The sequence below is a fragment of the Arvicola amphibius genome, chromosome 11, assembly GCF_903992535.2.
Source record: "Arvicola amphibius chromosome 11, mArvAmp1.2, whole genome shotgun sequence".
NCBI classification, from domain to species: Eukaryota; Metazoa; Chordata; class Mammalia; order Rodentia; family Cricetidae; genus Arvicola; species Arvicola amphibius.
Window position 1 is genome coordinate 88,583,122 of NC_052057.2, and position 27,713 is coordinate 88,610,834.

General features: G+C 37.7%; 1 protein-coding gene across 2 annotated transcripts in view; it reads left to right on the forward strand.

Annotated features, from left to right (window-relative positions):
- The window catches only part of Rngtt (RNA guanylyltransferase and 5'-phosphatase), a 253,269-nt gene that overhangs the window by 171,944 nt on the left and 53,612 nt on the right, over nucleotides 1–27,713 (forward strand). For both annotated transcript variants that reach the window (XM_038346948.2, XM_038346947.2), the window contains exon 14: nucleotides 17,439–17,505. In XM_038346948.2, the coding sequence (XP_038202876.1) occupies nucleotides 17,439–17,505 (67 nt within the window). The remainder of the gene's footprint in view (nucleotides 1–17,438; nucleotides 17,506–27,713) is intronic.

Here is a 27,713-nt window from a genome sequence, read left to right on the forward strand (position 1 = left end):
GGTTGAAACCATGGTCACAGATGACATCAGATAGTAAGCAGTAGTTTCCAGGGCATAGAAAGGAGCAGGAGAGAAAAGGAGTTTGAGAGCAAAGACTTTTGCACATATTCTCTCTCTCTCTCTCTCTCTCTCTCTCTCTCTCTCTCTCTCTCTCTCTCTCTCTCTCTCTCTCTCTCTCTCTTACACACACACACACACACACTCACTTTCTACAGTTTATGGGTCATCTTAAGAAAGCAGACTGTTAGCACTCGGGAGGCAGAGGCAGGCGGATCTCTGAGTTTGAGGCCAGCCTGGTCTACAAGAGCTAGTTCCAGGACAGGCACCAAAGCTACAGAGAAACCCTGTCTTGAAAAAATACCAAAAAAAAAAAAAAAAAAGAAAGAAAGAAAGAAAGACTGTTTCTCTTGGGATAGTGGTCAGTGAGGTAACTAAGCAACTATGGCCTGTTATGCTGTTTCTAGAAGCCCTTCTGGACCTAGTAACACAAAAGAAGGGGTTAATTTGGTATGGATACTCAGGTTCTTGGATTACACAATGTGAGAGGTTATTTTCTAGTTCCGGCTTCCTGCCTGGTCTAGTCTCTGCAGAATGTGATGGTATAATGTTAATTTATCAGTATAGTTTTAGAACATAGGCAGAGTCTAGGTATGGCCAAATGATAGAGCATTTACTTAGACTGTTCAAGGCCCTGGGTTTCCTCTCTAGGACAACAACAAAAACAAGCCATGAAAAGCCATACTGGATGGTTGTACTACAGTGCACACATTGAACTGTGAGTCTTGATTTTATGGTGTCTTTTAGTAAGGCATAATATTGTGAGAGCAAAGTATTGTAGCAAAACCTACCATGCTTGTGTTCAGAGGGTCGTTTTGTACTTTGGAGATGGTGATGACATTATCATCATTGGAAAACAACTGCCAATACACTCTCTGAATTAGGAAAATGGTATCAGCTGTCACCTGAGCTAGTTGTATGCCATATTTCAGAGAACCCTTTAAGTATGTTCTAAGAAACAATTTTTATCCATTTCTTTGCCTGAAAGGAAAACAAAGACCTCCTGCTACTTTTTCTTGTCTCTGTCCAAGTCATAAGAAAAACACTTAAGCCAAGTATGTTTTCCTTGATAGGTGATTGTTTTTTCTTTCTGCAGAGCTAGCAGCAACTCAGTAAGTGTAGGCAATGGCTATGAGATGGATTGGTTATAATTGTCTGGCATTTGCCAATTACAATGTCTGAGGTTTTTTATAGTTTCTGATTACTTGATGCTTTTCAAAAGTACTTTTTGGCTATAGTAGTTGATATTTTTCTTAAATACAATTCAAACTTTTGAGATAGAAGAATCAATCAAATCTAGGACTTCTTATTCTACATGAATTTCCACCCAATAAATTTTATGCTCTGTAGTGTGAGACTTAGCTTCAAAGTAGAAAACAGAACAAAACTGAGCCTATAAGTACCTAATCTGATGAACATGGTTTATTATTTTATATTATAGATTTGTCATATATAACTTTTGCTTATTATCATTGACATTATACATTAATAGGGTCTTATCTAAAGACACCCCACACACATACACATTGGATGCCTTAAAACTTAAATAGAATAGAACCTATTACTTATGAAACCTCATATCAAAATGAATCTTTATATGCTCAGATTTTTTTCTGCTATACAGATTTAGGATAAAGTTTAATTTGAAGCAAAGTAAGAATAAGGGGTTAATTGATGCATATTCCTAATTTGTCTTAATAATAAAAACCTGGAGTCAGATATGGGGATAAAAACTGACACCCTCTGATCTTCAAGCAAGCTTTGTTTGCCAAAACACAAACAAAATATCACAACAATAACACTAACAATCAATCAGGACAAGAACAACAGAGTAATAGTATCTAAAATTATGGGAACACAATGTCTCTTTAACATATTTTTGTTCTCTCTCCTGTGATGATGTGACTGTATAGTATAGCATTTTTGATTATTGTTTAATAAGAAAAAATGATCAGGAGTCACATACTAGGGTAAAACCTGAGAGATTCACAGAGCATGGAGAACCTCTACTTTCCATGCTTTCCTGATTGAAAGGGCCTGCCCATCTCCCCCTCCCTATTCCCATATGTGTCCATCTGTCTCTTAAGAATTCACTGTAGTAGAAGGCTGCTTGTTCGTTCCCAGCTGCTCTAGACCCAAATAATCATACAGAAACTATGTTAATTGTATCATTGCTTGACCTATTAGCTCAGACTTCTTATTAACTAACTCTTCTTAAATTAACCCATTCCTATTATTTTGTATTTTACCATGAGACTTATGATTTACCAGTAAGGTTCAGGGGCTTCTGTCTCCTTTGGCAGCTACATGTTGTCTCCCTGGCTCCACCTACTCTCCCTTTATATCTCTGTTCAGATTTCCCACCTGGCTATATTCTGCCCTGCCATAGGCCCAAAGAAGCTTCTTTATTAACCAATAGTAATAAAACATATTCCCAGCATACAGAGGGGAATCCCACATCAGTCCATCAGAGAACTCTGTGGTCCATTCCTGTCTGCTGAATGTGGACCCCAACCTCTAAACCAAGGCCTGATTCCATTGGCAGTCTCAGAGCAACCACACAAATTTCCTGCAGCAGTGGAAAGCTGTCAGTGTTGAACTATTACATGACACTATGGTGCACAAGTTCTCCATGACCATTAGTATTTTCAGAGCACAGGTACCAGAGGGCAGAAAGCGAAGAGAGGTTACCACATGGTTTAAAGTTTACTTGACCGAAGTAGTTTTGTTTTGTATGACCTCTACTGGCCTGAAAATGGCTATGTAGATCAGGCTGGTCTTGAATTACCAGAAATTCCCTGGCTTCTGCCTCCAGAGTAGTTCAATTAAAAGTGTGTAGTGTGTGCCACTGTGCCTAGCTTTTTCTGTTTTTATCATTGCAGAACACTTCCTTTCAGTGTTTCCTTGATTCATGCAGTCAGGGCCAGTGATTTTTGTTCGCTTGTTTGTTTTTAATTTCCATATCTTAGTAAGTAGTCTTTTATCACAGTTACCTGGGTTAATGACCTAGTTTTCTTGTTCATTTTACAAAACACTCTTTTGAGGGATGACACATGGTTATAGAGAAGGAAAGTTGAGCAGCATGGTTCTCTAGAAAGTAAGCATTTCTTTTTGTTTGTTTGAGATTTTGTCTTTATTTATGTATAGGTGTGTGTCTGACACATGTAGGTGTGTGCTTGTGAATGCCAGTGCTCTTAGAAGCCTGAGGCCTCAGATCCCCTGAAGTTGGAGTTATAGGTGGTTGGCTCGCAATCATCTATAATGGCATCTAATGTCCTTTTCTGACATGCAGGTATACATCCAGGTAGAGCACGATATACATAAAATAAGTAAATCTTAAAAAGAAAGTTATGATCCATTTGATGTGTTCTGGTTATCAAATTCTCTGGAAGAGCAAGAAGAGCTTTTAATAATCATAGAGCCGTCTCTCCAGCCTCTAATCATTATTTCTTATGTATTAATTGTGGCATAAATGGGCTTCTTTCTTTTCATAGTGCGAGTGGCACCTGTAAGAGATTGGTGCTGGTGTTGTCTTCCCTGGGAAAATGTATGAGAAGTCAGTTGTTTAAATTAAACCCATCATATTGGTGTTCCCTTTCTCTTATCAACATAGATATAATCCTATTGATATTTCATTCCAAGGTATGGTATATATGAGGCTTTTTAAATACAGCTTTTTCATAGCTAGGAATGGTTATAATTAAAAGTATTCTATTCTTCAGTCTTTATAGGTAACTATGAAATTTGACATTTTCATTTTTTAGGCTTCTTTTTAAACTGTGATTAAAACCATCTCCAAATAGTATTTTGACATGTAGTTTAGGAACATTTCTAGCTAGGTATGCAATAAAAAGTATTGTATCATCTCTAAGGGGAAAAAGTATTTTATATATTTTAGTTATATCAAAAAAGAAAGCCCAGATAATTTGACATTTTTCTCTAGGATTCACTTCATTTTAGAGTACCATATTCTCAATCTTTTAGTATCCCCCTAGTAATGAGAAACTTAATTTTAACTTGGATGAAGAATGTGATGGTATATACTTGAATCTCAGCAGCTGGGAAGAAGATTGCCACGAGGCTAGTACAAGCCTATTCTGGCATACACAGTTGTTGGCCTGCCAAGGCTTTAGAGAGAGACTGTGTTTCAAAGATAGGATAAAATAGAATGGTATAGAATATGCTTCAGAAATGAGTTCTCTCAGTAATCGTGCATGTTTATTTGTGACTTGTAGGCCTAGGAAGTTGTTTATTTTAAACTTCCATGATACTTGCTTTATTAGCTTATATTTTTACCTACGAAAGTAATTGAAAACATTGTACTTACCATTTCTAGGTATTACGATAGAATTGTAATTTAAGAATAGTTTAATGTAGTGTTTTAAATTTCAAATTGCTGCTTTGAGCTGTTTAAATTACACAATCTTAATAATGTGCCCTTCTTACCTGATAAATCCACTAATGCTGTTCTCAGTTGGAGTGACAGTTACTTGTAGCCATTTCTAAATTATGTGTAATAGATAAGCTTATTATCATCTTTATTTATTAGCCACTGTTCATAGCTTATGGTAAAGGTTATACCTTACACAACAAAATATAAAGATGCCTGAACTTTTGTAAATTTAATCTGATGTTGGAAACAACGTTGTCTTACCTTAGTTTACCACCCAATACAGACTTCTCAGTGCATTGATGACCTGTTTAGTGATGGTGTCAGTTCCGTTCACTTTCCTTCCTTTTCCTTCCTTCTTCCTTTTCCCTTTTTCCTTTCCTTAAAAATGACTTTTCTGTTTTTAGAGTCAAGGGATTCTAGCACTTGGGTAGTTAAATGAAGCCCTGACTTTTCTCTTCTTGTCTATAGCCCACCTGACTATGGTCCCCAGTAATACACATCAGATTCTGTAAGCAGATTCTAGTCTTAAACAGACTAAGATTTATCAACTATTTTAAATTTTACCTGCTAGAAAATAAAAGTTTTGGAGTTTGTTAGCACTGTAAGCATAATCAAAAATGAGGAAATGAAGTGGAATATTTAAGTTTCATCCTAGAGGTAATTAACCCTGGCCACTCTCACCATAATTAGAACATCTGCAAAATGTTTGTTGGTTACATTGCCAAAATGATTTCAGATGTTTTACTACCAGCTAAGCATATAATATAGCAACGTTTTTGAATTTTTCATGAATACCTTTGTTTTTCCAAAACTAGATCAAGGGAGAATTTTGGGATTCTGCTAAGCTTTGTATTTGTACTTATAAGTCATTTGCTATCTTTTTTATACAGATCCTTTAGGTGTCCTGAGACCTCCATTGCCTTTACCTTCTTTAACTTGCAGTTGAAACTTTAGCTTTCTTGCTGTTTTGTATGATTTGTTTCTTTGTCTTTGAGAGGGGGTTTCACTCTGTATCTCTGTCTGGCCTGGAAGCTAGTATCTAGACTGGGCCAGTGGGAATTCACAGACATCCTCTTGCCTTTTCCTTTTGAGTGCCAGGGTTAAAAGTGTGCATTGTCATACCCTGCTTATGTCTCAAAATATTTTATGGCAAAGTAATCTACATATAAATTTCCTTTATATCTATTCACTGAAAAGAGCACACTAACTTGTAAGGCTACTTTTTAAAAAATTTCTTTTGATTCTGTTTGTATATCAAGCAGCCATTGATCATCTTCCATGTATCAGCCACTTTACTGGAGATATGATATTATGTCTCTGTATTTGAAACAAGTCTCACTATGTAGGCTGACGGGTATATAACTTACTATGTAGACTAGACTAGTGTAACACTCATATAAGAGGTCCCCCTGGCTCTGCCACTCAAGTGCTAGTCCATGCCTTTAATTTATTCATTAAGTTTAATTAATTAATTTAAAAAGTCTCACCATTTCTTTTATTTCTTTCAGTTTTTTTTCCATTTTTGTTAGGTTCTTACCTTTAGCCCCAGATGACCATAAACCCATGGCAGTCCTCTTGCTTTAGCCTTGAAAATGCTTCACAGGCATATAACACCATAAATTATTAAAGTGATGTTTGTTAGCAGGTGGTAAAAGAATCTTAACATATGAAACCGTTACCAGTTGTTCCATGATTGTGTTTCTAAGAGAATATACAAACTTTAGCTCTTACCATTTAAAAGTCTAGTACAAGGTTGTGTAAGTCTATAATTGTATAAGTCCATAGTTTTTCTTATTTTTGCTTTTATAGTTATCAGTACTGATTTATAGTATCTTTACTAATATTCACAAATGCATAGATATTCATGTCTAGAATTCATCTTTGCTAATTATATCAGTGAATTTCTGGGTTCCCTTTGACCACCTGCGTCTCTAGTCTTTGTTTTTCATATATGGAACCAAAACCACATAGGGTCTGAGACAGAAAACTTGCTGTGAGTTGAAGGCCAGCCTATGAGAGTTGCCTAAAATTAATTTTTGGGACTGTAAGCCCCAATATTTCTTAGGAAGCAATTAATTTTTCTTCCTTATTAAATATATATTTTTAGAGTATATGCTGGTCTCTTAATGTAGTTCAATTTAAACATAAACTAACTATGTATATTCACTTAATGCTCAAAACTAGGTTTTATCAATATATCTTATAAAATACTGAGAGTAAAGAGGATTTTAATTAATTGCCTGTATTGTACAGTAATAAGCAGTACAGTTAAAAGTTGGTCACATTTCATGATTAGCTTTTCATAGCATCACAATACTCTGATGAGAAAAGCTTCTACAAACCCTGAGTCAACTGTCTCAGAGTACACTATCTGTTCTGTGGTGTGTTTTAGTTGACTCATCTTCAGAATGTTCTTTGCTGATCTTGTAACCCCCTTCTTAACTGTCAAAATGGGAAAAAATTAGAAATTAAAAAGTCATTGAATAAAGAAATGTTTGAATCTGGAAAGGTATCCAGAAGTTTCAGGAGAGATTTTTGCAAGAACACAAGAAGAAAAGCTAAGAAACTTAACACACTGTGTCTGTCTGTCTGTCTGTCTGTCTGTCTGTCTGTCTGTCTATCCATTATATATAAAATAGTTTTGCTTATATATTTCTATTATATGAATACATATATAAGTGAAAATATACATAAAATGAAATTTACTACTTGTTAATATTATTGTCAACTTAACAGCATCTAGAACCACCTAGGAAAGGATCCTCTGGGATCTGTTAGGGATTATCTGGATTAGGGTGATTGAAGTGGAAGGCCCACCCTTTTTAATGTGCGCGGCACCATTCTAGGGATGGCACTCTGAGCTGATGAAAAGGAGAAAGCTGTCTGAGCAGTACAGTTGGTGGCTCATCTGGACACAATGTGACCAGCTGCTTCAAGCTCTGCCACCTTGTCTTCTCCACCATTTGGATTAAACCCTTCTTATCAGACTGAGGAGGGTAGCCTCTTCACTGAGGCCATGATTTTAAGACATTTTAGTTTTATTTTTTAAATTTTGTTTATAGTTTTTACATGTACAGGTATTTTTTCTGCATGTATATCTGTACATGTGTGCCGGGTGCCTTTGGAGGCCTGAAGAGGAAATTAGATCCCTTGAGACATAGGCAATTATGAGCTGCCATGTGGGTGCTGTGAATTGAATTCAGGACTTTCAAAAATAGTCATCAGTACTTTTAAACATGAAGCCATCTCTTCAGCCCTGGTTTTTAAGACATTTTAAGTTATGCCAACTGTGTGACTTTGCCGCACTGTTTAGTAAAAAAGAGATAAGCTGAAATTTCATGATTCCCTGTCAGCCCTGTGTGAGTGAGATTTTGATAGATCAGCTGGTCTAATGTGTTTGGGATATTTTTTGCTTTAAGATTAGTACTGTGGGCAGGTGGGACAGCTGAAAGTCTGTTGTGCTTTCCTTTGTGGGTTTTTGTTTGTTTCTGTGTTTTCAAACTGAGTCTCATTATCTATCTCTGGTTGGCTCTGAATTTACTATGTACACCAGGATTGCCTCAAACTCACAGAGATCTCCTTCTCTACCTCTTGAGTGCTGGGATTACAGGCGTATGTCACCATACTTGGCTTAGTTTACTTTTTGATGGACTGTTATCCTTTTAGTGTGTATAGAAACATGCATCATTTTATTTTGTTCTGAAATGTTACAGTTTTTATAGCATTGAGGTGGAACTTTGTTATTATCTTTTGTTTGTTTTCTAGGTGAAAAGGGGGCTGTGTAGTGAGTGATCTTGTCTAAAGAATAAATAGGGTAGAGTTTTAAAAAAAGAAAGGAGAAAAAGCTGGTGTCCAGATTTAGACTTTCTCAATCCAGAAAATGAACCTTTTAACATGTGTTTTATGTGATATGTGCTTAAATAATTCTGTCTGCTTTGAGAATTGTTTCCATAAGGGTCTTCTTTACGTGTTACTGTATTTATATCCAGTATTTTCTTTAGCCAACTAGCAACAGTTCACAAAGTGTGAGGCAGTTCACTTCAGTTAAAGTAAAACTATAGCGTATTTCTTTTTCACAACAGTAAAATAATGTGTTGTTTTCATTCTGTTGGGGTTAGTGTCATGAGGTTAGTGTCGGGTAGAGGAGAGTGCATAAATATAATATGGTGATGACTGTGATTTCAGATTGAAGTTTAATCCCCTAGAAAGCCATTTGTTCCTTTCTTCATATGTATAAAATAATAGGCATAAAATAATTCTTAGCATTATTAAATAGTTATGTAGGGAACTGTATGATTTCGGTGACTTAATTATTAAACTTCAGCTTTTCAAACTACTCTGATTTACGTTTGCATAGAAAAGAACAAATCAGCTGTCCACTTAGAATCATCAAAGTCAACTTAAATTCATTAAGAATTTTTTATCATATTATGTGCATATGTGGACATGCATGCAAGTGCTTTTGGAGGCTAGAGGCATTGGATCCCTTGGAGCTGGAGTTACAAATGAGCTGCCTGACGTGGGTGATGGGAACCAAACTTAGGTCTTCTAAAAGATTCGTAACTATTCGTGCTATTAACCGTTGAACTATCTCTCCAGCTCCAGCTTGAGAATTTTATATTGCAAATGGACAAACCCCATACAAAATGTTTTCAGAATAACTAAAAACAAATTTACTAACTTAAGAACAACATGTGGGCCTGAGAGCTCAGCAGGTGAGGGCACATAACTGCCAGTCTTGATACTCTGACTCAATTCCTGGGGCCTACGTGATAAAGGAAGGTTGTTCTGACCTCCACGTATGTACAGTCACATGTGAGTGTTCATAAATGCGCACACATGCATGTGCGTGCACACATACAAACAAACAAACAAACAAATAAATATTTTTAAAGGAACAACATGAACCGGGCATGGTGGTCAGAAGACTGAGAGAGGAGCATTGTTGTGAGTTCTAGGATAGACTGTGCGAACCCTTGACTTGAGCAAACATACAAACAAAACAGCAAAAACCAGTTTTGTTAAAATGTAGTTGAAGACTACATTTCCATTGAAGTCTGTTATTGTAATACTTGTATCTCTGCTTCTGTTTTGGGTAATTCTGTTTTGATTTTGTTTTTATTTTTTTTTTGTTTGTTTGGGGTTTTTTTTTTTTTTCTTTTTCTTTTGTTTTGGTATAGTAGCTATTACCTTGATTCTGAGCCTCACAGAAATGTCTTTTCTTTCTCCCATTATTCGGTTATTTCTCTGTTTACCTCCCCTATCCCTCCATCCTCTCCTCCCAAATGCTGGAATTGACGTATGCCACTACATTCAGTTTATGTGGGGTTAGGGACCAAACCTAAAATTTTGTGTGTTTTAAAGCTATGTCCTTAACCCCTTGATTATGGTTTTAAAGTTTAGTTCTTTTTAGCACCGAATAATCCCCCATCAGAGGTACCAGTTTAATCTGTTTTCCTACTGATAAAACATCTTGGCTGCACCAAATTTTAGCAGCTTGGAATACAGCTACTATACAACCCTCTTTGCATTGCTAGACATGGTGGGAGTACATGCAGAAATTCTAGCACTAGGGAGACTGAGGTAGAAGGATCTCAAGTTTGATGGCAGTCTTTGCCCTGCTTCAATAAACAAAGTTAAAACAAATCTCCATTATGGTGTTCATATAGGTATGTGTGTGCTTTGATAAATACCAGGGAAGTGGGGTTGCTAGATCTTATCGTTAGGAAAAGTGTTTAGCTTCAGGTGTCATGGTTCGTGCCTTTAATTCCAGCACTGGGGAAGCACAGGCATGTTGATTTCTCCTCCTGGTCCACACTGAAATTCCAGGTTATCCAGTGCTACACAGTAAGCCCTTGCCTTTAAGAAAAAAGAAGCTTAACAGTGTAAGGAAATTACTACTTTCCCACAGTAGCTCTGCTGTTTTGTGTCCCTACCAGTGATCAATGTGCATTCCTGTTCCTTATCCGCACCAACATTTGACAGTGTCAATATCTGTTTTGGCCTATCTCATGCATGTATAGTGGTACCTTACTATTTTAATTTGCATTTGCTTATTACTGTGACATTAAGTATTTCTGTGTGAATGTGTGATGCATGTGTGTGCCAATGGAAACTATAGGTCTACTTTCATAGTGTCTTTCTCTGTCACTCTCAAGTAATTTTGAGTCAGGGTCTTACACAACCTGGAACTCACTGATCAACCAGATTAGCTGGTGAGCAAACCTCTCAGGTTATATGCATGTACTGCTATGTCTGGTTTTTTTTCCCCCTCATGGGGGCACTTTACCCAGCAAGCAATCTCCTACGCCCCTGAGCATCTTCTTTTTGTATATTCTATGTATATTCTTTTGTTTTGTTTTTTGGGATGGGAGTGTTGGAGGTTGAACCCAGGGCCTTAAACATGTGAGGCGATAGAGCTCAGAAATGTCTTTTGCAAACATTTTCGCTCACTCTGTGATTATCTTTGTATTTTCTCTTAATCAAGATTGCTTTCTGTGTATGAGTACTTACCAGTTTGGTTTTTTTTTTTTTTACTTTCTAAAGTTATTTTATTATTAGCCTTTGTGTGTGTGTGTGTGTGTGTGTGTGTGTGTGTGTGTCAAACTACAAATTTATACAGTTTGTTCTCTCCTCCTTATCTACAGGGTTCTCGGGATTGAACTTAAGTCTTCAGGCTTGTGTGGTACTTAAGTTCTTTTGCCTGCTGATCCATCTCGCTTTTTATTTTTTTTATATTTTTTTCTACACAAGTTTCAAGAGTTGTGCTGATACTATCTAATAAAATAGAATATATATCTTCTTTTAGGTGTGATTAGAGTTAATTATACCTGTAAACTTTTCGTAGAATTTGATGGTAAATCTAGCTAGACATTTTGTTTTCTTTATAGAAATCATTTTTAAAAGTTAAAAGCCAAAGAAGGCTTTTACTTCAAAAACTTTATATATATATTTCACTGTATATGGTACTTTGTTACATTTTTTATCTAAGTATGTTTTTATGTCGAGATTATCCCTTGAGTATTGCCTACCCTTCTGTCTCTTCCCCTCCTGTGAGTCCCTTTGTCCTTCCAGACAGTATCTATACAAAATATAGACACCACAGATGAGAAAAAAATAATACAGTCATTATTTTATACGTCTTTATAAAATATAGGAGCCACAAATGAGAGAAAACAAAATATTTCTTTCTGACTTAATTTACTTAGTATGATTTTGCTCAACTGTTTTCCTGCAGATAATATAACTTTGCTCTTCTCAGTGGAAGCCTTGGATTTTATAGTCACCCATTTATTTTTGTATTTTCCTAGTATTTTTCTTATTCAGAATTTTGAAACTATTTGGAATAAAAGTGTTTATGCAAAAATGAATGTTTAGTCTTTGTTCTTTTTAAAATTTTGTTCTTAGAAAAGATTGTGTTTATATGTGTGTGTGTCTGTCTGTCATGTAAGTATATACCATATGTGTTGAGGTACCCTTGGAAGTCAGAAGAGAGGGCATTTTATTCTATAGAGCTGCCTGTGTGGGTACTAGAAATTCAACTTTGGCACTCAGAAAGAACAGGAAGCACTTTTAACTCCTAATCCATCTTCCCATGTCCACCTGTCTTTAAAAAGATTCTGATTTGTGCTTTCTTTTCTCTTTGTCGTCTTAATAGAAATCAATTTAATAATTATTTTAAAGTAAATACTTTATAATGTGCTCTTTATTAAATAAATTTTAGCTCATCTGTGAAACTTAGGAGTAGGAATATTTTGTAAACAATATTCATGATGCTCTGTCTGTGTGACTGTTTGAGCTGGAATTTCCAGAATCCAGATAAACCTGGATGAGATCGTGTGTGTCTGTTGTCTCAGGGCTTCTTTCAAGGTAGAGGGCAGAGACAGGAAAATCCCTTTAAGCCAAGACTCAACTGGCTAGATACACATAGATCCTCTCCCAAATAAAGTTTGAGGATCCCGTATCTGTCCTCTGACCTCTACATAGATACCTGCACACATATGCGAACATGTTCACACAAGTGAACACATCATGAACACACAGAAAGCATACAAAGATAAAGAATACTGTATATTGTTTCAAAGTATTTTATTGGAGCTTGAAATCACATCTGATTGTATGTAGTATATGTGTATGGATGTTTTGCCTGTGTATATGAATGTATACTATGTATATGCCTGATGCTTAGAGAGGACAGAGGAGAGGATCAGATCCCCTGAAACTGGAATTACAGAAGAAGATGCCATATGGGTGCTGGGAACTGAACCTAAGTCCTCTGGAATAGCCGCCAGTGTTCTTAACTGCTTATCCATTTCTCCAGCACCTACAATTAATTTTAAATTATTAAGTTCTTTTTCTTTTCCTCTTGAGATTTCATTCTAGCAAACTCCCTTCCCCATCTTTCCACCTCAGCCTCTGAAATGCTGAGATTACAGATGTGTGCCACCACACCCATCTTTCTTTAAAACTTTTAATTTGAGCCGGGCGGTGGTGGCGCACGCCTTTAATCCCAGCACTCGGGAGGCAGAGGCAGGCGGATCTCTGTGAGTTCGAGACCAGCCTGGTCTACAAGAGCTAGCTCCAGGACAGGCTCTAAAAAGCTGCAGAGAAACCCTGTCTCGAAAAAAACCAAAAAAAAAAAAAAAATAAATAAAACTTTTAATTTGGGGTAATTGTAGGCTTGATTGCTTTTTGAAGAGATGCTTCATGTCTTTTAGTACACGGTTGTGAGTCAGTATTTGTCATATATCATCATACAGTGAATGAAGTTCATTTAGTGTTTATTCTCTTACCCAACAGTGTTTGCTTTCCATTTATTGAGAGGTGTTTGTGGGAACAATGTTGGGACTTTTCCAGTATAGACAGCTGTTACTATTTGTGTCTGGGAAATTAAAAACAAACTGAACACTACTTTTACTACTTTTAGTTCTTCAAAGGCTATAATAGGAATCCCCTCTTCCAACACTACTATCCTGTCACTGTTTTTCAAGAGTCTTACATGGTAGCCACACTACCAGACATTTAGTGCTTCCTAATACTAAATACTAAAGCACTAATTCCAGTACTTGAGAGGCCATTAGTGGTTCATAAAGATCATGGTGATGTTCACCTAACTTAAGGGCAGAACAGCTTCATGAACTTGAATGGGCTAGAATTTCTGTCTCAGAGAATACCTGTGTATGTCTGTTAGTGTTAAATTAGTGCCGTACTGTGGAGATTAAAATGTGATTGCTGTATTGAAGTACAAACACCCTGTCATGGTAAGTGATGCTTACTTGGCAATAATTATGTATACAATTTTGCATAAACAATCTTTTAAAAAGAAAAATCATTTAAAGAAATATTACACTTTAATGGAAACATATTTGCAAAGTGTAGCATGATTAATAAAAACCCACATACAGAAATTGGAGTTTGACCTGAAGACTATTCCCTCTACCTCAATCTGAAATGGTGATCCTGCCTCCAGGAATCTCAGAATGAGACTGTGTGTGAGAGCTGGTTCTTCCCGTTTTATATTCTTTCTAGTGCTGGGATTAAAGGCGTGCACCACTACCACCCAGTTTTTATGGCAAACTAGTGTGGCTATGGGATTAAAGGTGTGTGTCACCACTGCCTGGTCTGTAAGGCTGATCAGTGTGGCTGTTTTACTCTCTTCAGGAAGGTTTTGTTTATTAAAATACAAGTGAAATATAACTACAGCAAAGTATTATCTTACTCTTATAAGGCTTTTAAATTATAATATATATTTAAGACTACTCAACTGAAGCCAGTTTTGGTATTTTTGACACACCTTAATCTCAGTACTCAGGAGGCAGAAGCAGGCGATCTGAGTTTCAAGCCAGCCAAAGCTATAAGTGAGGCTTTGTCTTAAACAAACAACCACAACAAAGCCCTGATCAAGTGAAGATAGTAAGATATATGATAAAGAATATTAGATGCTTTTAAAAGTTAAAAACAAAGCCTAACTGGTAACATTTAAGAAAATGCTGAGGAAATGTAGTTTTTAGATAGCAAATTAAAGGAAGGGAGGTGTATACTAAATAGTAGATTGGCACACTGCCCAAGATGCACGTGCATAGTAATCAGAGGCATGTTGGCTTTTAAATGTCAGCCAGTTTTTATTCTCTTCCTTTCCTACTGTCTATTTGTATGAACAGTAATCATTCTTACTTTTAAAAGAGGTTTATCAAGCTTTCCATGGACATTTGTTAATTACCACTGCTATATATAGCTACTTCCAGCAAATGGTTCAAGGTTTTCTTGGTGGAATTTCTTAGTTGTCAAAGCACGGCTAAGATTTTTCCCATTTCATTGTTGAGATTTGGGGACATCCCCTATGCTTTGTACTTGAACTCACTAAGCAAATGCCCTTAGTAATCTTTCTTATAATATATTATTGACATATTATCACTCACAGTCTAAAATCTAAAAAGGGATTTGCCTAAATTAGTTTAATTCAGGATTGTATGTATCTACTCTAAATGTTCTGTTAGTGTGTGTTGTTCCTACAGAGTGTGAGGAGCAGACTTCTGAGGAGACCGAAACTGCCCGATTTCTACTTAAGATGTTTCTTTCTTAATCTCTCTAGGTAGTCTATACCAGTGAAGAGGAACCACACACTCTCACATCTGTCTCCAGTGACAACTAAAGATTCTACTAATATCAAAAAAGTTCTGATTTCAGAAAAGTTATTAGTAAATGTGGATTCTAAAACTTAAAGTAGTTTTTTTTAAGCTATGAATTGAATTGCAAAGAGACGGTTGTGCCAGGTCTTATGGTAATACATTAGTAACCCACCACTTGGAAGTAGAGGTAGCCTAGTGTAGTTAGAAAGTTCCAGTATATCCCAGGACTGTGAAGTGAGATCTCTATAGCTCTGCCTCAAAAACCAAAAACAAACAGCACAAAAAGGAGATTGTTACAATTTGGCTTGCTTTGAATTGGCACTTGTTTAGTGTGTGTGTGTGCGTGCGTGTGTGTGTGTGTGTGTGTGTGTGCGTGCGCGTGTGTGCGTGTGTGTGTGTGTGTGTGTGTACACGTACATATACATATACGTAATCTTTGAGTTTTCTGTTCTCAGATTGATGGAATAGAAAGCATAGTTATCTTACAGCTCAATTCATTTCTGTTACCTGTCTTTAAAAGCTGTTAACTTCATGTAGACTCTTAGATATGTCTGTACATAGAGATTTAGGGTGTTGAATACAGACTTTCCCTCCATATATTAATGCTAAGACTAAAATTATATGTCCATTTATTTACATGCCTTTTAGGAAGTAAAATTATGGTAAAAGAGTGAGATATACTATGGTAGAAGTGTCCATGCTTGCTTACCAGGCCATGGTTACCTAATATGGCTGTGAGGAATAAACCAGGCTGGAGGGGCCACAGCAAGAATGAGGCTGTGACTATTTTATTGACAGCAATCAGACTTTTTAATACATTATCAGCAACAGAATATAGTGCCAATTGCCCAGATCAATACAGTTGTAGTTGCCAGGATAGAATGATGTTTACAAGCTATACAAGGGACACATGATTAAAGTCTAAGACCAGTTGTCCCATCAAACTTTCATGCTTTTTTCACTTCTGAGGGAACATACAGAGAAACACAAAGTGGCCTGAATGCCTGAGGGAGTGCATTGCTCTCTCCCTCTGGAACTGGAAGGCCACTGTGCCTGTCCTCCCCACCCCCAGCCATGGACTCTAACCTGAGAACCTATAAACACATGCCTCTCAAGGCAGCTAAGCCAGCCCAACTCCGTGATTGCCCACACTATGGTCAGTATTTATGTCCTTCCCATAGCTTGCTCTACTACCGATTTCTCTTTAATCATTCCAGAGTTCTAAAGGCAGTATTTCTTCATTTATAATGTTTTGATGTGGACTGGGAATATAGTTCTATATAGAACACTTGCCTTTATATATGAGGCTCTAAGGTCAATTTCCAGCACCACTCTGTACTCAGATTTAACCTAGCTCTCCATAGTCAGTGCCCTTACCCCACTGCTTTCCAGTGACAGATATTTTATTATGCCATGGGTCAAAGCCACTTTTTTTTATTAGGGGTATTTATGGCAAGTTTTTGGTAAAAATTTTAGGTCATTGTCATCTGTAATAAATGGTGTGGACATGCATTCACTAGTTCTTCAATTAAATCTTTATAAATTTTTGATTATAATATTGTCACCTCATTTCCAAAGACACTAGTAATCTTTCTAGAATTATTGTTAATTGTGATCTATTATTTAACTTAAGTTTTTTCAGCTGTAGAAGCACATAGCCCAAGCTAGCCTTGAACTCTGTATCTGAGGCTGACCTTATATTTTTTGATCCTCCTGCTTTGATCCCATGAACGCTAGCATGCTGGCCTGTGACAGTACACCCAGTTTTATGCTGTGCTGGGAGTTGAACCCAGGCTTCATGTATGTTGTGCTAATACCCTTCCTGCTTGAGCTACATTGTAGCCCCATTCTTAACATTTTACCCATTTTAAAATAGAATTCCTTTGTTACTATTTTATTGTACAAAAGACAATAATTGCATATTCATTTTTCATAGTATCTGTTAGAGAAATATCTCTCTCTCTCTCTCTCTTTCTCCCCCCCTCTCTCTCTGTGTGTGTGTGTAGCTAGAGATCTACCTTGGGTATTCTTTTACAGATGCTGTCTTCCTTGTGTTTTGTTTTTTGTTTTTGAGGCAATCTCTTTATTGGCCTAAAACTTGGCGGTTAGGCTAGACTGGTTGGTCAGTGAGCCAGTCTCCACCTCCCCACTGCCTGGATTACATGCCGTTGCCATCACACCTGTTTTTTTCACATGGATTATGGGGAATCAAACACAGGTCCTGATGGTTGTACAGCAAGCACTTTACTGTTTGATTATTTCTCCAATCTCCCCACTCTTTATTATTATCCATCCTTTCTATAAAGGCACAGTACTTTATACATAAGGTGTTTTTTATTTTATTTTTTCCTACCTTGTAGGTTGCTTCCACAGAATGTTGGCCTTCTCTATGTTGGAGGTTATGAAAGACCCTTTGCACAAATCAAGGTATGCTTATTCATTTTCTGTGTACTTTTTTTGGTGTTTACTTACCTGGTAAGTCCATCCAAAACTTAGTAAAACCATCAGCTTCCTCAAAGACGTTGGTGAATATGAAGGAATAAGTTTATGGATTTTGCTAATGTCTGCTGATCAGACCCATTATTGAAAACTCTGCATATAGTTTCTCAGTAGCAAGACGTGCTTTCTTTTCTCTTGGATAGCACAGTATCCTGTATTTCTCACAGGTAGATACATATGTCTGTTCTGTTGACCTTCTACCAGTACTACTATATGGATTATTGTAGCTTTATAGTAAATCCTAAAATCAAATTATATAAACCCTCCAGTTTTGTTCTTTTTTTCCTGTGTAGTTTTGGTTAATCTTATTTCCTTTCACTTTCATACAATTTTAAAGAACTATTGTATCAATTTATATAAAAGTGTGTATTTGGATCTTGTTTGAGATGTTAAATCTATAGATAGATTTGAATAAAATTGAAATTTTAAACAGCATTGTGCTGGAGGTATGGCTTGATGCTAGCCTGGCATGTGTTTAATACTGGGTTTGGTTCCAGGAGAGGAAGGGAGGTAGGTAGGTTCTTAATAATACAGGATCATTCAGTTCACTAACATTGCATGTCTCTATTTAATCCAGCTTTTATATTTTCTTATTGGTAGTCTTGCATAGTTTTATAATATATAAGTATTTACATATATTTTATGTTTTGGTGCAAATATAAAAGTACTTTTCAGTTTTTAAATATTCAATGCTAGTTTGTAAAAAGATGATTATAAATATATTGATTTAGGATTCTGTAGTATTATTACACTGAATTATTGGTTCTGGTAGTATTTTTTGTAGCTTTTATAGGACTTCTTTACTTAATTATGTGCTCCACTGAAAAAAGGCTATCCTCTTCATGTCTGATCTGATGCAGTTCTCTGTAGTTTATTGTGCTGACTGCAGTCTATAATGCCAAGCTGAACAGTAACTGTTAGATCAGACATCCTTGCTATCTTTTTATCTTAAAGGGAAAGCATTCAGTCTTTGTCAGACTTGTCCATAGAAATGTTAGGTAAGAATTGATTAATTGGGGCTTGAGAGAGAGAGCTCAACAATTAAAAGTGTCCATGTTTTTGCAGAGGAGTTGAGTTTGGTTCCTAGCATTCAGACTTGTAACTGCCTATAACTCCAGCTCAGGGGCTCCGTTTCCCTCTTTTAGCTTCTGTGAGTACCTACACACACAAATCATAAAATAATTTTGCAAGAGTTTATTAATTAATTCTAACCTGCATTGTTGTAAGGAACGAAAAACTAGGGCTGGGAGATAACTCAGTAGGTAAAGCACTTGAGCACGAGGGGCGTGAGTTTGAATCCCAGCAGCCACATAATGCTGGGTGTGGTAGCTTGTATAGGAACCCCAGTGCTGTTATGGCAAGATGGGACATAGGGTGTACAGTGCAGTTGACGAAAGAACCTTATGAGGAGGGTGAGACCCATACTCAGATTTGTCTTTTGATGCTCACATGGGTGTTGTGGTACATACAAGAGCATGTATGTGTATGTATCTTCCCCCCTCTCTTCTTACATTTACATCACATATACACCAGAGGGGTAAAAATGAACAAGACAGTAAACAGAAAGGAAGATTTCATTTTTTCCCTTTTCTTTACTATTGTAACTTTCTGTAATTTTTTTTTTTTGTTGTTGTTTTTTGTTTTTCGAGACAGGGTTTCTCTGTAGCTTTGGAGCCTGTCCTGGAACTAGCTCTTGTAGACCAGGCTGGTCTCGAACTCACAGAGATCCGCCTGCCTCTGCCTCCCGAGTGCTGGGATTAAAGGCGTGCGCCACCGCCGACCGGCTTCTGTAAATGTTTTATAAGATGAGTTGTTAATTCCACTGAGTGAGAATAAGACCAGTATTTGTAAGCCAAGTTTGAAGCGAGCACTATTAAATACTGGTCAGAACAGTGGACACTGGCCAGGTCCATACCCAGGATTCCCAGAGAATGGCTATGAATTACATTAGTCCTTTGCTTATTAAGACAAAACCCACAAGGCTGCATTCTTGCTGCCTTTATCCAGTGGGGACAAGTATACATCCTAATGTACTGCCTATGTACTTGCTGCCTACCTGTGATTATACACATCCTATGCAACTGGAGCAACCAGACTTACTTACAGAAGTGAAAACACATGGCATGTTATCTTTCTTTGGGCTTAAGGTTAGAGGTTTTTTTGTTTTATAAGCATAGCAATTAAAACCTAAAACATAACATTAACCCTTACATTCCATCTGTAAATTGTATCCTGCATCAAATTCTTGATTCTGGTAGATAATTGTTTATGTTGGGATCTAATAAACATCACTTTAATGGCACCCAGCTGGGAATTTATGTATCTATTTAAAGAATTAATGATGCAAGTACCAATAGTAATTAACAGAAACAGAAGGGCCAGAGACTGACACCAGAGTGACTATGAAAACGGGAACTAGACATTTATTTTATCTCAGGTCCCCCTTTTTCTTCTCTCTCTGTCTCTGTCTGTCTGTCTGTCTGTCTCTCTCTGTGTGTGTGTTTAATTTTGAGTACAGCCAAATTACCTCTTAATTGTTCCTGAGTAATTTTGTATAGAAACCACAGTCTTAAAGTCACACGATAACCTCCTTGTTCTACTAGAGCAAGTCTATGGACTTGTAGAACTCCTTAAACTAACGTACCTACTTGTTGATAGATCCGAGTCTGTTTGGTTTTAACAGGTACCTTTCCTGCTGTGCAAATAGGCGCTGTTGGTAGCCACTTTGTTTCATATGCCAAGGAGTTTTCTTTTGACCTAGCATTCCAGCCTGTTGAGGATAAAGGGTGGTGTATTCTCTTCTGTAACTACTTCCAAGGAAATCAGGATGTTGTTGTCAGGGCCCAGGAAGGCTGGAACGCTAGTCAAAGTCTAGGAGGGGATTTCGGGCAATGGAGCATTCATCAGAAGCATCCCATTTACTGGTCCAGCTGAAGAGAACAGGGAACAATCACATCAGCTCGACTGTTTCATATCAGCTTTCAGCAAATCCTGGGATCACAGGCATTTGAAGTGGTTTGTAGTCAGCAGTTGTTTCCTGGATGGTGTCTGTCAACTAAGTGGAAATCTACTGAGACATATATAGACTAAGGGCAGAAGTTAAAGTTTAGGAACTTAAAGGAAAATCCTACATTTGGAACTTTCAGGCCCATAGTCCTGTTAGTTGGAGAAGGAGAGGAGTCTCAAAACCAGGAGAGAGAGAGGGGGGGAGGGAGAGAGAGGGAGGGAGGGAGAGAGGAGAGAGAGAGGGAGGAGGGAGGGAGAGAGGAGGGAGAGATGGGGAGAGGACAGGGAGAGAGGGAGAGAGGGAGAGAGGAGGGAGAGAGGGAGAGAAGGGAGAGAGAGAGATCACATGCTCAGGAATAGGCAGGTAGGGAACTGTTCCATTTGACCTGTGAGAGTTGGATCTGAGTCTTGTGACACCCTCAACTCACTGAAGCTCACATGAATATTTTAGTTTACAAAAAAAGAAGTTTTGCTGTTTGTAATCTGCACTAAAATCCACATTGTAGAAAAAGCAGTTAACAGGTGTCTGTAAAACAGCTGGCATAGATTCACACCTTTGAATAGCAAAAACTGTGTTTTGGGCTAAAAAGCATGAACATTCTTTTTTCTGTCCAGTGGGCTGGCTCTCCCTCCCTCCCTCCCTCCCTCCCTCCCTCCCTCCCTCCCTCCCTCCCTCCCTCCCTCCCTCCCTCGGCCCTCCCCCCTCTCTATATATATGATATATATGTCATATATATATGACAGGTTTTTTTTAGCCCTAGAGAAGTAACTTTAATTCTATATCTAGAAGACAACCAAAGTAAATTTGAAATCTAGAGTTTGTGACTAATAATAGTAGTTGGTGCTTTTATAGAACTCCATTAATTAGTGTTAAAACTATAAAGTTTTGTAATCTTTGTATAACAGTAGCATAGCGAGCACGAAAGAAATCGGAAACATTTTTATTACCTAAACCACTTTCTTATATCTTTACTACTTGTATTTACATACTGTAGAACACTTCCTTAGACACCCAGAAATTCCTTAAACTTTCACATCTCCTTACCCTTGAATGTACCTTAGAGCAGTTTCTCATGCCCTCAGAACTTATATAAACTTAAAACCTTTTTTTCTTTCCATCTAATTATTTACTAGAGACACAGGTAGATATTGCTGAGAGCACTCATTCCAAAGCAAGTTCTTTTAAATAAAGGAACAGTAAAAAGTTACATCTGAAACCTGCTATTCTTTAATATGAAGCCTGTTAGCAAGACAAACCTGTCTGCTCTTTTCAATAGGAGACCTAGTATCTCTAGGACAAGGTAAGATCTGATTTTTATATATGCAATAAACTCACAAAGTAGCTGCAGCCTTGGGGAAGAAGCTGGTCGCCTGCTGCTGTTAAACTGACAAAACTGCAGTCGGTCATCCTTACCCCTGCAGACGCTTGCCCGAGGCTCCCATGGTCTGACAAATTCATTAGAGGCAGTGGTCAGTCTTCGGCTGCCACACAGAGCAGCATCCACCTTTGGGTCGATCCAAGCATCGATTCAAGTCCGAGAGACTTTTCTGTAGAAAGATACTGACCTTACTTTGACTAGGCAGCATAGAGCAGTCAACCCAACAGTGTCCACAGCTTGGGCAGAGCCCTGGTGGCAGGCAACACACTGGGCAGTTTTTCCCAGGTGGAGTAGTCAGTGCTGTATTGTATTCTTGGAAGACCTTAGGGTTTCTTCTAGGACATGACTTTTCTTTCTATAATGGGAAACTTTTTTATTAGACATTTTAAATGCCATGTTCAGCAGATCTCGGAAAGAGTTTGATGATCATCTATTAAGTATGCATGACTTAGTTACTTGCTTTATGCTTAACCTCAAAACACAAGAGACTAAACAAAGCTTATTTCTGTTGTTACATTTAGCTTTGCATGACTACAGATACAGTTCTGAACACATTAATGGATTTGACCCTTTACATCTTTAACAGTTTTTAACAAGTTAGTACCTTTTATAAGATTAGGATTTTACAATTTTATCTCTGTTAAGTTTGAACCTTAAAAAATAAGAAATTCTGAATTGAAGCTCTTTTAGTGTAAAAATAAAACTTTAAATCATAGATACAGTCCATAGGCAACTTAACTTTCCTGGCCCTTGATAGAATATCAGTTTCTTGTATGACTCAGTTTATCAAAACAGCTAATGCTTAACAAAGTTAACAAAGACAGAGAGGCTAGACATACATCCTTAAATCGGACTCTGTTTGCCTGAGTAGATCTTAGGTAAGGAGAGACGTTCTGTGGGCTCTTTGCCAGACTGCTTATGTCATCCTCTTGCTGCACCAGAAGCTAGGAATATCCCAGTTTCTGGTGTTTGGTGTTTGGTGCTCATAGCTGTGACCCCAACTCTTTAGCCTTTTATTTTCTTTCTCTCCCTATCCCTCTGCCTCTCTCCTTCTCCCCTCCTCCTCTTTCTTTTTCCAGAATAATATTTTTATTATTTGGCAATTTCACATAGTAAGTATAAAATCTATCCATTTCATACATTTTAATCACACTCGCCAAAAATAGGTAGACAGACAGACAGACAGACAGACAGACCTCCCCCACCAAAAAAAATTACATGATGTACAATTTGTGTTGCTCATATACTCATTGGAGCATGGTCAAACTCCCAGTGACCAGCCCCTTAAAAATAAATGAGTCCTTTCCTACCCCTTGCCACCAAAAGCCAACAACTATGAAGAGCTATCTTTTAGCATCTTCCCAATTTTTAAATACTTTCCTCAATGGCTTTTGTCTAGACAGTTTCTCCTAGGCTTTCTGTAGGAACTCAAGCCATGCTAGGCAGTGCCAAGTCTCAGTTGTTCTCCATGACCCCTTCATGCCTTTAAAACCAATACCACCTGGATGTCACTTATATCACAAAGTTTGACTGCCAGCATGAGGGTCGTTCTTGTATATGAATGCATAGAGGTGTAGTTTTAATACTTCATTAAACAAGAATTGCTTTTAAATTTTATATTTAACAAACCATCTTTTCATGACTTGGCTTTTAGGACAGGAATCAAAACTCCATCCTAACCCAAAATATCTTGGAGACCTGTTCTTGTCTCCTTGGTTTATACCATGTGATCACCTTTAATCAACATGGCAGTAAAGTCACATGACACCCACCCTCTTCAACCTTAGCAAAGATGACTGCCAGCCATTAGCTACCTCCATCCTGATGGAGGAAGGCAGCTAAGATGGTGGCAAGCAACATGTCATGTTGCTTATAACCCTTTATGGCATCCTGTCACATGGTTCCTTTAAGATTACCTGTGTTTAGTGATGGTTTTGATTGCTGCGAATAAACACCATGACCACGGCAACTCCTATAAAGGAAACATTTTATCGTGACTGACTTACAGTTTCAGTGATTTAGTCCATTATAGTCGTGCAGGAAGCATGGTAGCAGGCAGGCGGCCACAGTGCTAGAGAGGTAGCTTCTAATTCTACATCTGGATTGGCAGGCCACGGAAGAGAATGCCACACTGGGCCTGGCCTGGCTTGAGCATCTGAAACCTCAAAGCTAGCTCCCAGTGACTTACTTCCTCCATACCTACTCCAACAAGGCCACACCTTCTAATAGCGCTGCTCCCTAACAACTTATGGAGGCCATTTTCTTTTAAACCACCACATTATGCATATTTTTTTTGATACGCTATTGTGGTGATTTGAATCCCTGCTAAACTGTATCTGGTGATCAGAAAGCTCAGAGACCAATTCTGAGGCTGGCCATCAAAACAGACACGGCAAGCTGCTTTAGCAGTAGTTGCTGGCAGCTGGTGGTGACAGAGATAGCAAAAACAGAACAAATAAATACAATACAGAAAGCTCACACACTCAAAGGAAACCAGTCAGAAACAAAACATGAGGTGGCTACCATCATTCATACTTTCAACTGAGTCTGACCCATATCTTTCCTTGTCTCCCATGTTTGCAACAAAACTTAGACACTAGAAAACAGACCCCCCCCCCCCCACACACACACACAACTTTCCAGACAGCCAGAACCAGGCAGGCGGGTTGACATCTTGCTTCTTTTTGCCCTGCACAGGAGAGTATTTAGGTCCTGTCAGATCTATCCACGTCCCAAATTGAGATCCCACAGAACAGAACCAGACTATGATTTACCAGGGGATGTCTTTATAGATGCTTGCTGCTTTTCTCAGTATGGCAGTTCACTCTGAGAGTTCGTTAAATCAAATGCATGTCTAGGAAACTTGAAACATCTCAAGGTGTGAGCCTCCTGAGGACACCTTCATTCAGTCCTGGAGTCTGGACTAAAAGTCCTGCTTTAGAATTTGAGTGGATGGTTTGAGCTCACTAGAAAATGTTAATTCAACAAGGCAAGAATAGGACCACAATTTTGAGCCAAATTCAAAGGAAGCTTTATTAAATACTGGCCAGAACTATGGACACTGGCTGGGTCCACACCAGGAATTGTCAGAGAATGGCTGTGAATTACCTTAGTCCAGTGTTTATTAGGACAAACCTACAAGGCTGAATGAATACTTCCCACCTTCAGCCCTTTGGGGGAAAGCATACACCCTAACGAACTTTCTGCCTGTGTTCCTCCTGCGTATGTATGAACGATCACATTCTCTGCATTTGGGGCAACCAAACTGGTTTACAGAAGTGAAGATGCATGGCTTGTTATCTTACATGAACAGCAGCCCCCAGCACCCCAGGGGTTTATCTGTCTTTGGGTAAGTGGGCCTCAGAGATTAGAGACATTTTTGTTTTATATATATCTGAAGCAAAACAGCTAAAACTTAAAACATAATTTTGCTCTTACAGTGTGTACAGTTTGGTGGTAGGATTTTGTGTGTGTGTGTGTGTGTGTGTGTGTGTGTGTGTGTGGTTTATTTCTTGCCTCAGGAGCTATTTTTCTGCTGCTTATTTGAGAGTTGTACATTTAAATTTCTTTTTAGCTGCATACTTGATGTAGTTTTTTGCTTTGAAAAAAATAAGATTTTTTTTCACTTAGCCTGAGCAGACTTTTAATACACAGGGTGACCAATCTCAACATCAACAGCTTTTAATGTTGAGAAGATTCTATATATTTAGAATTAGTCAGCTGGTCTCAGTTTAGATTATCTCAATTTTGTTGGCAGCAACCAGAGCTTCATAATCAGGAGCCAGCCAAACACTTCTCTCATTTAGGCCGTATCAGGTGACTTTGGTCACATCATTGTCATAGAGTTTTTTCACAGTCTGTTTGATCTGGAGCTTGCTGGCCATGACATCCACAGTGAGCACAAGTGTGTTGTCTTCTGTCTTCTTCATGGCTGAATCAGTGGTCGGGGGCACTGGATGATGGCATAGTGGTCAAGGTGTTTCTCCTGGGTGCGCTCTTTCAAGGGTATTTGGGCTGCCAGAAGGTGGGTGACATGCAGATCTTTTTGTGGTTGTGGCTACCTTTCAGCACTGCCTTTTTGGCTTTTAAAACCTTTGCTCTTTATCTTTGGGAGGGGCAGGGGCTTCCTTCTTTGTTTTTGGTACTCTCTGCAATATCAACATTATTATACTGGAAATTTCATTATAGTTGCCATGGTATCAGCACATCTTTAAAACCAATAGTAATTTATCTTAAAACATTACAAAGTCTGTCATTATTGTTATAAACTGAGTACCTTCTTATGTTTTCTGATTACTTAAGAAACAGTAAGCATTCCAGTATTCTTCCTTCATTCCTTTCAGTGTTTCTATAGCACTAGTGGGTTGGCAAAAATATCTTTATATCTTTACCTCACTGTCCCATTCATGAAATTTAACAGCAGAGCCAGAAAGCTTACTATCTTCAGACAGGAACTTTTCTGACAGCTTAGTTTCTCTTCCTCTGTTCTCCTCCTCTCCCCCTCTGCTTTTCTCCCATTCCCTGTACCACTCCCACTCTGCTTTGGAAAATCAATAGGAAACAGAGAGGGAGAGACATGTTTGTGTTTGAGTTATCACAAAAGCATTATTACAATATATGTATGAGGGTAAGTAAGTTCCTTTATCAGCCACCTGACTCATTAACATAAATAATATTTTCTTATCTAGGTCTTTCTTAACAGGCTGTGTCACAGAAGATACTCCTTTGTCAGCTCTCTATACCTGATTAATCAACTTGGCTGAAATGAAAAATCCATTAATTTAGGTTATCTTTTTCCTTTGGTGTTCTCTCATTCACTGTGAAAGATTTCTCAACCTTAGAATTGTTGAAGAGCTTTATAGTTCCTTGGTTATAACTAATTGCATCTGTCTAATTAGAATATGTATAAGTTCATTGGAAACAGTAAAAATGGTTTGAATGATTGAGATTTTGCTTTACATTTAAGGTTAATTTCTTACCTTGTCTGTGCTTACTTCTAAAAATACCAGCATTTTGTTATGTCTATTTTTTCTACCATTGCACTAAATGTGATGATGATGTGTTCTATGTTATAGATACCAGATAAAACCTTTTAAAATGGAGAGTGCATTATTTTTAAGACCATATTGATAACTCCTTTTAAAATAAATCAGTCTATACCAAGTGTCTTTCTTAATACTTTTCCACCTTCATTTTTTAAAAAAGATTTATTTATTATGTATATACAATGTTCTGTCTGCACGTACGCCTGCAGCCCAAAAGAGGGCACCAAATCCCATTACAGATGGTTGTGAGCCAACGTGTGGTTGCTGGGAATTAAACTCAAGATATCTGGAAGAACAACCAATGCTCTTAAACTCTGAGCCATCTCTCCAGCCCCCTCCACCTTCATTTTTTATAGATTTATTTTTACTTTTAATTATGTATAGGTATGTGTATTCATTATCAATGTGAGGTCCATAAGACCCTGTTAAAAACAAAAAGAACTCTCTAGGCAGTGATGGCACATGTGTTTAATCCCAGCGCTCAGGAGGCAGAGGCAAGCGGATCTCTGTGAGTTTGAGACCAGCCTGGTCTACAAGAGCTAGTTCCAGGACAGGCTCCAAAGCTACAGAGAAACCATGTCTTGAAAAACCAAAACAAAAACAAAAAACCTTCTAAAATTAAAAATCCTAAAGTGTATTTTCCTATTAACCAGAATAATATTGAATACCTAAAAATACATTTCAAAGGAAATATTTATTAATGACT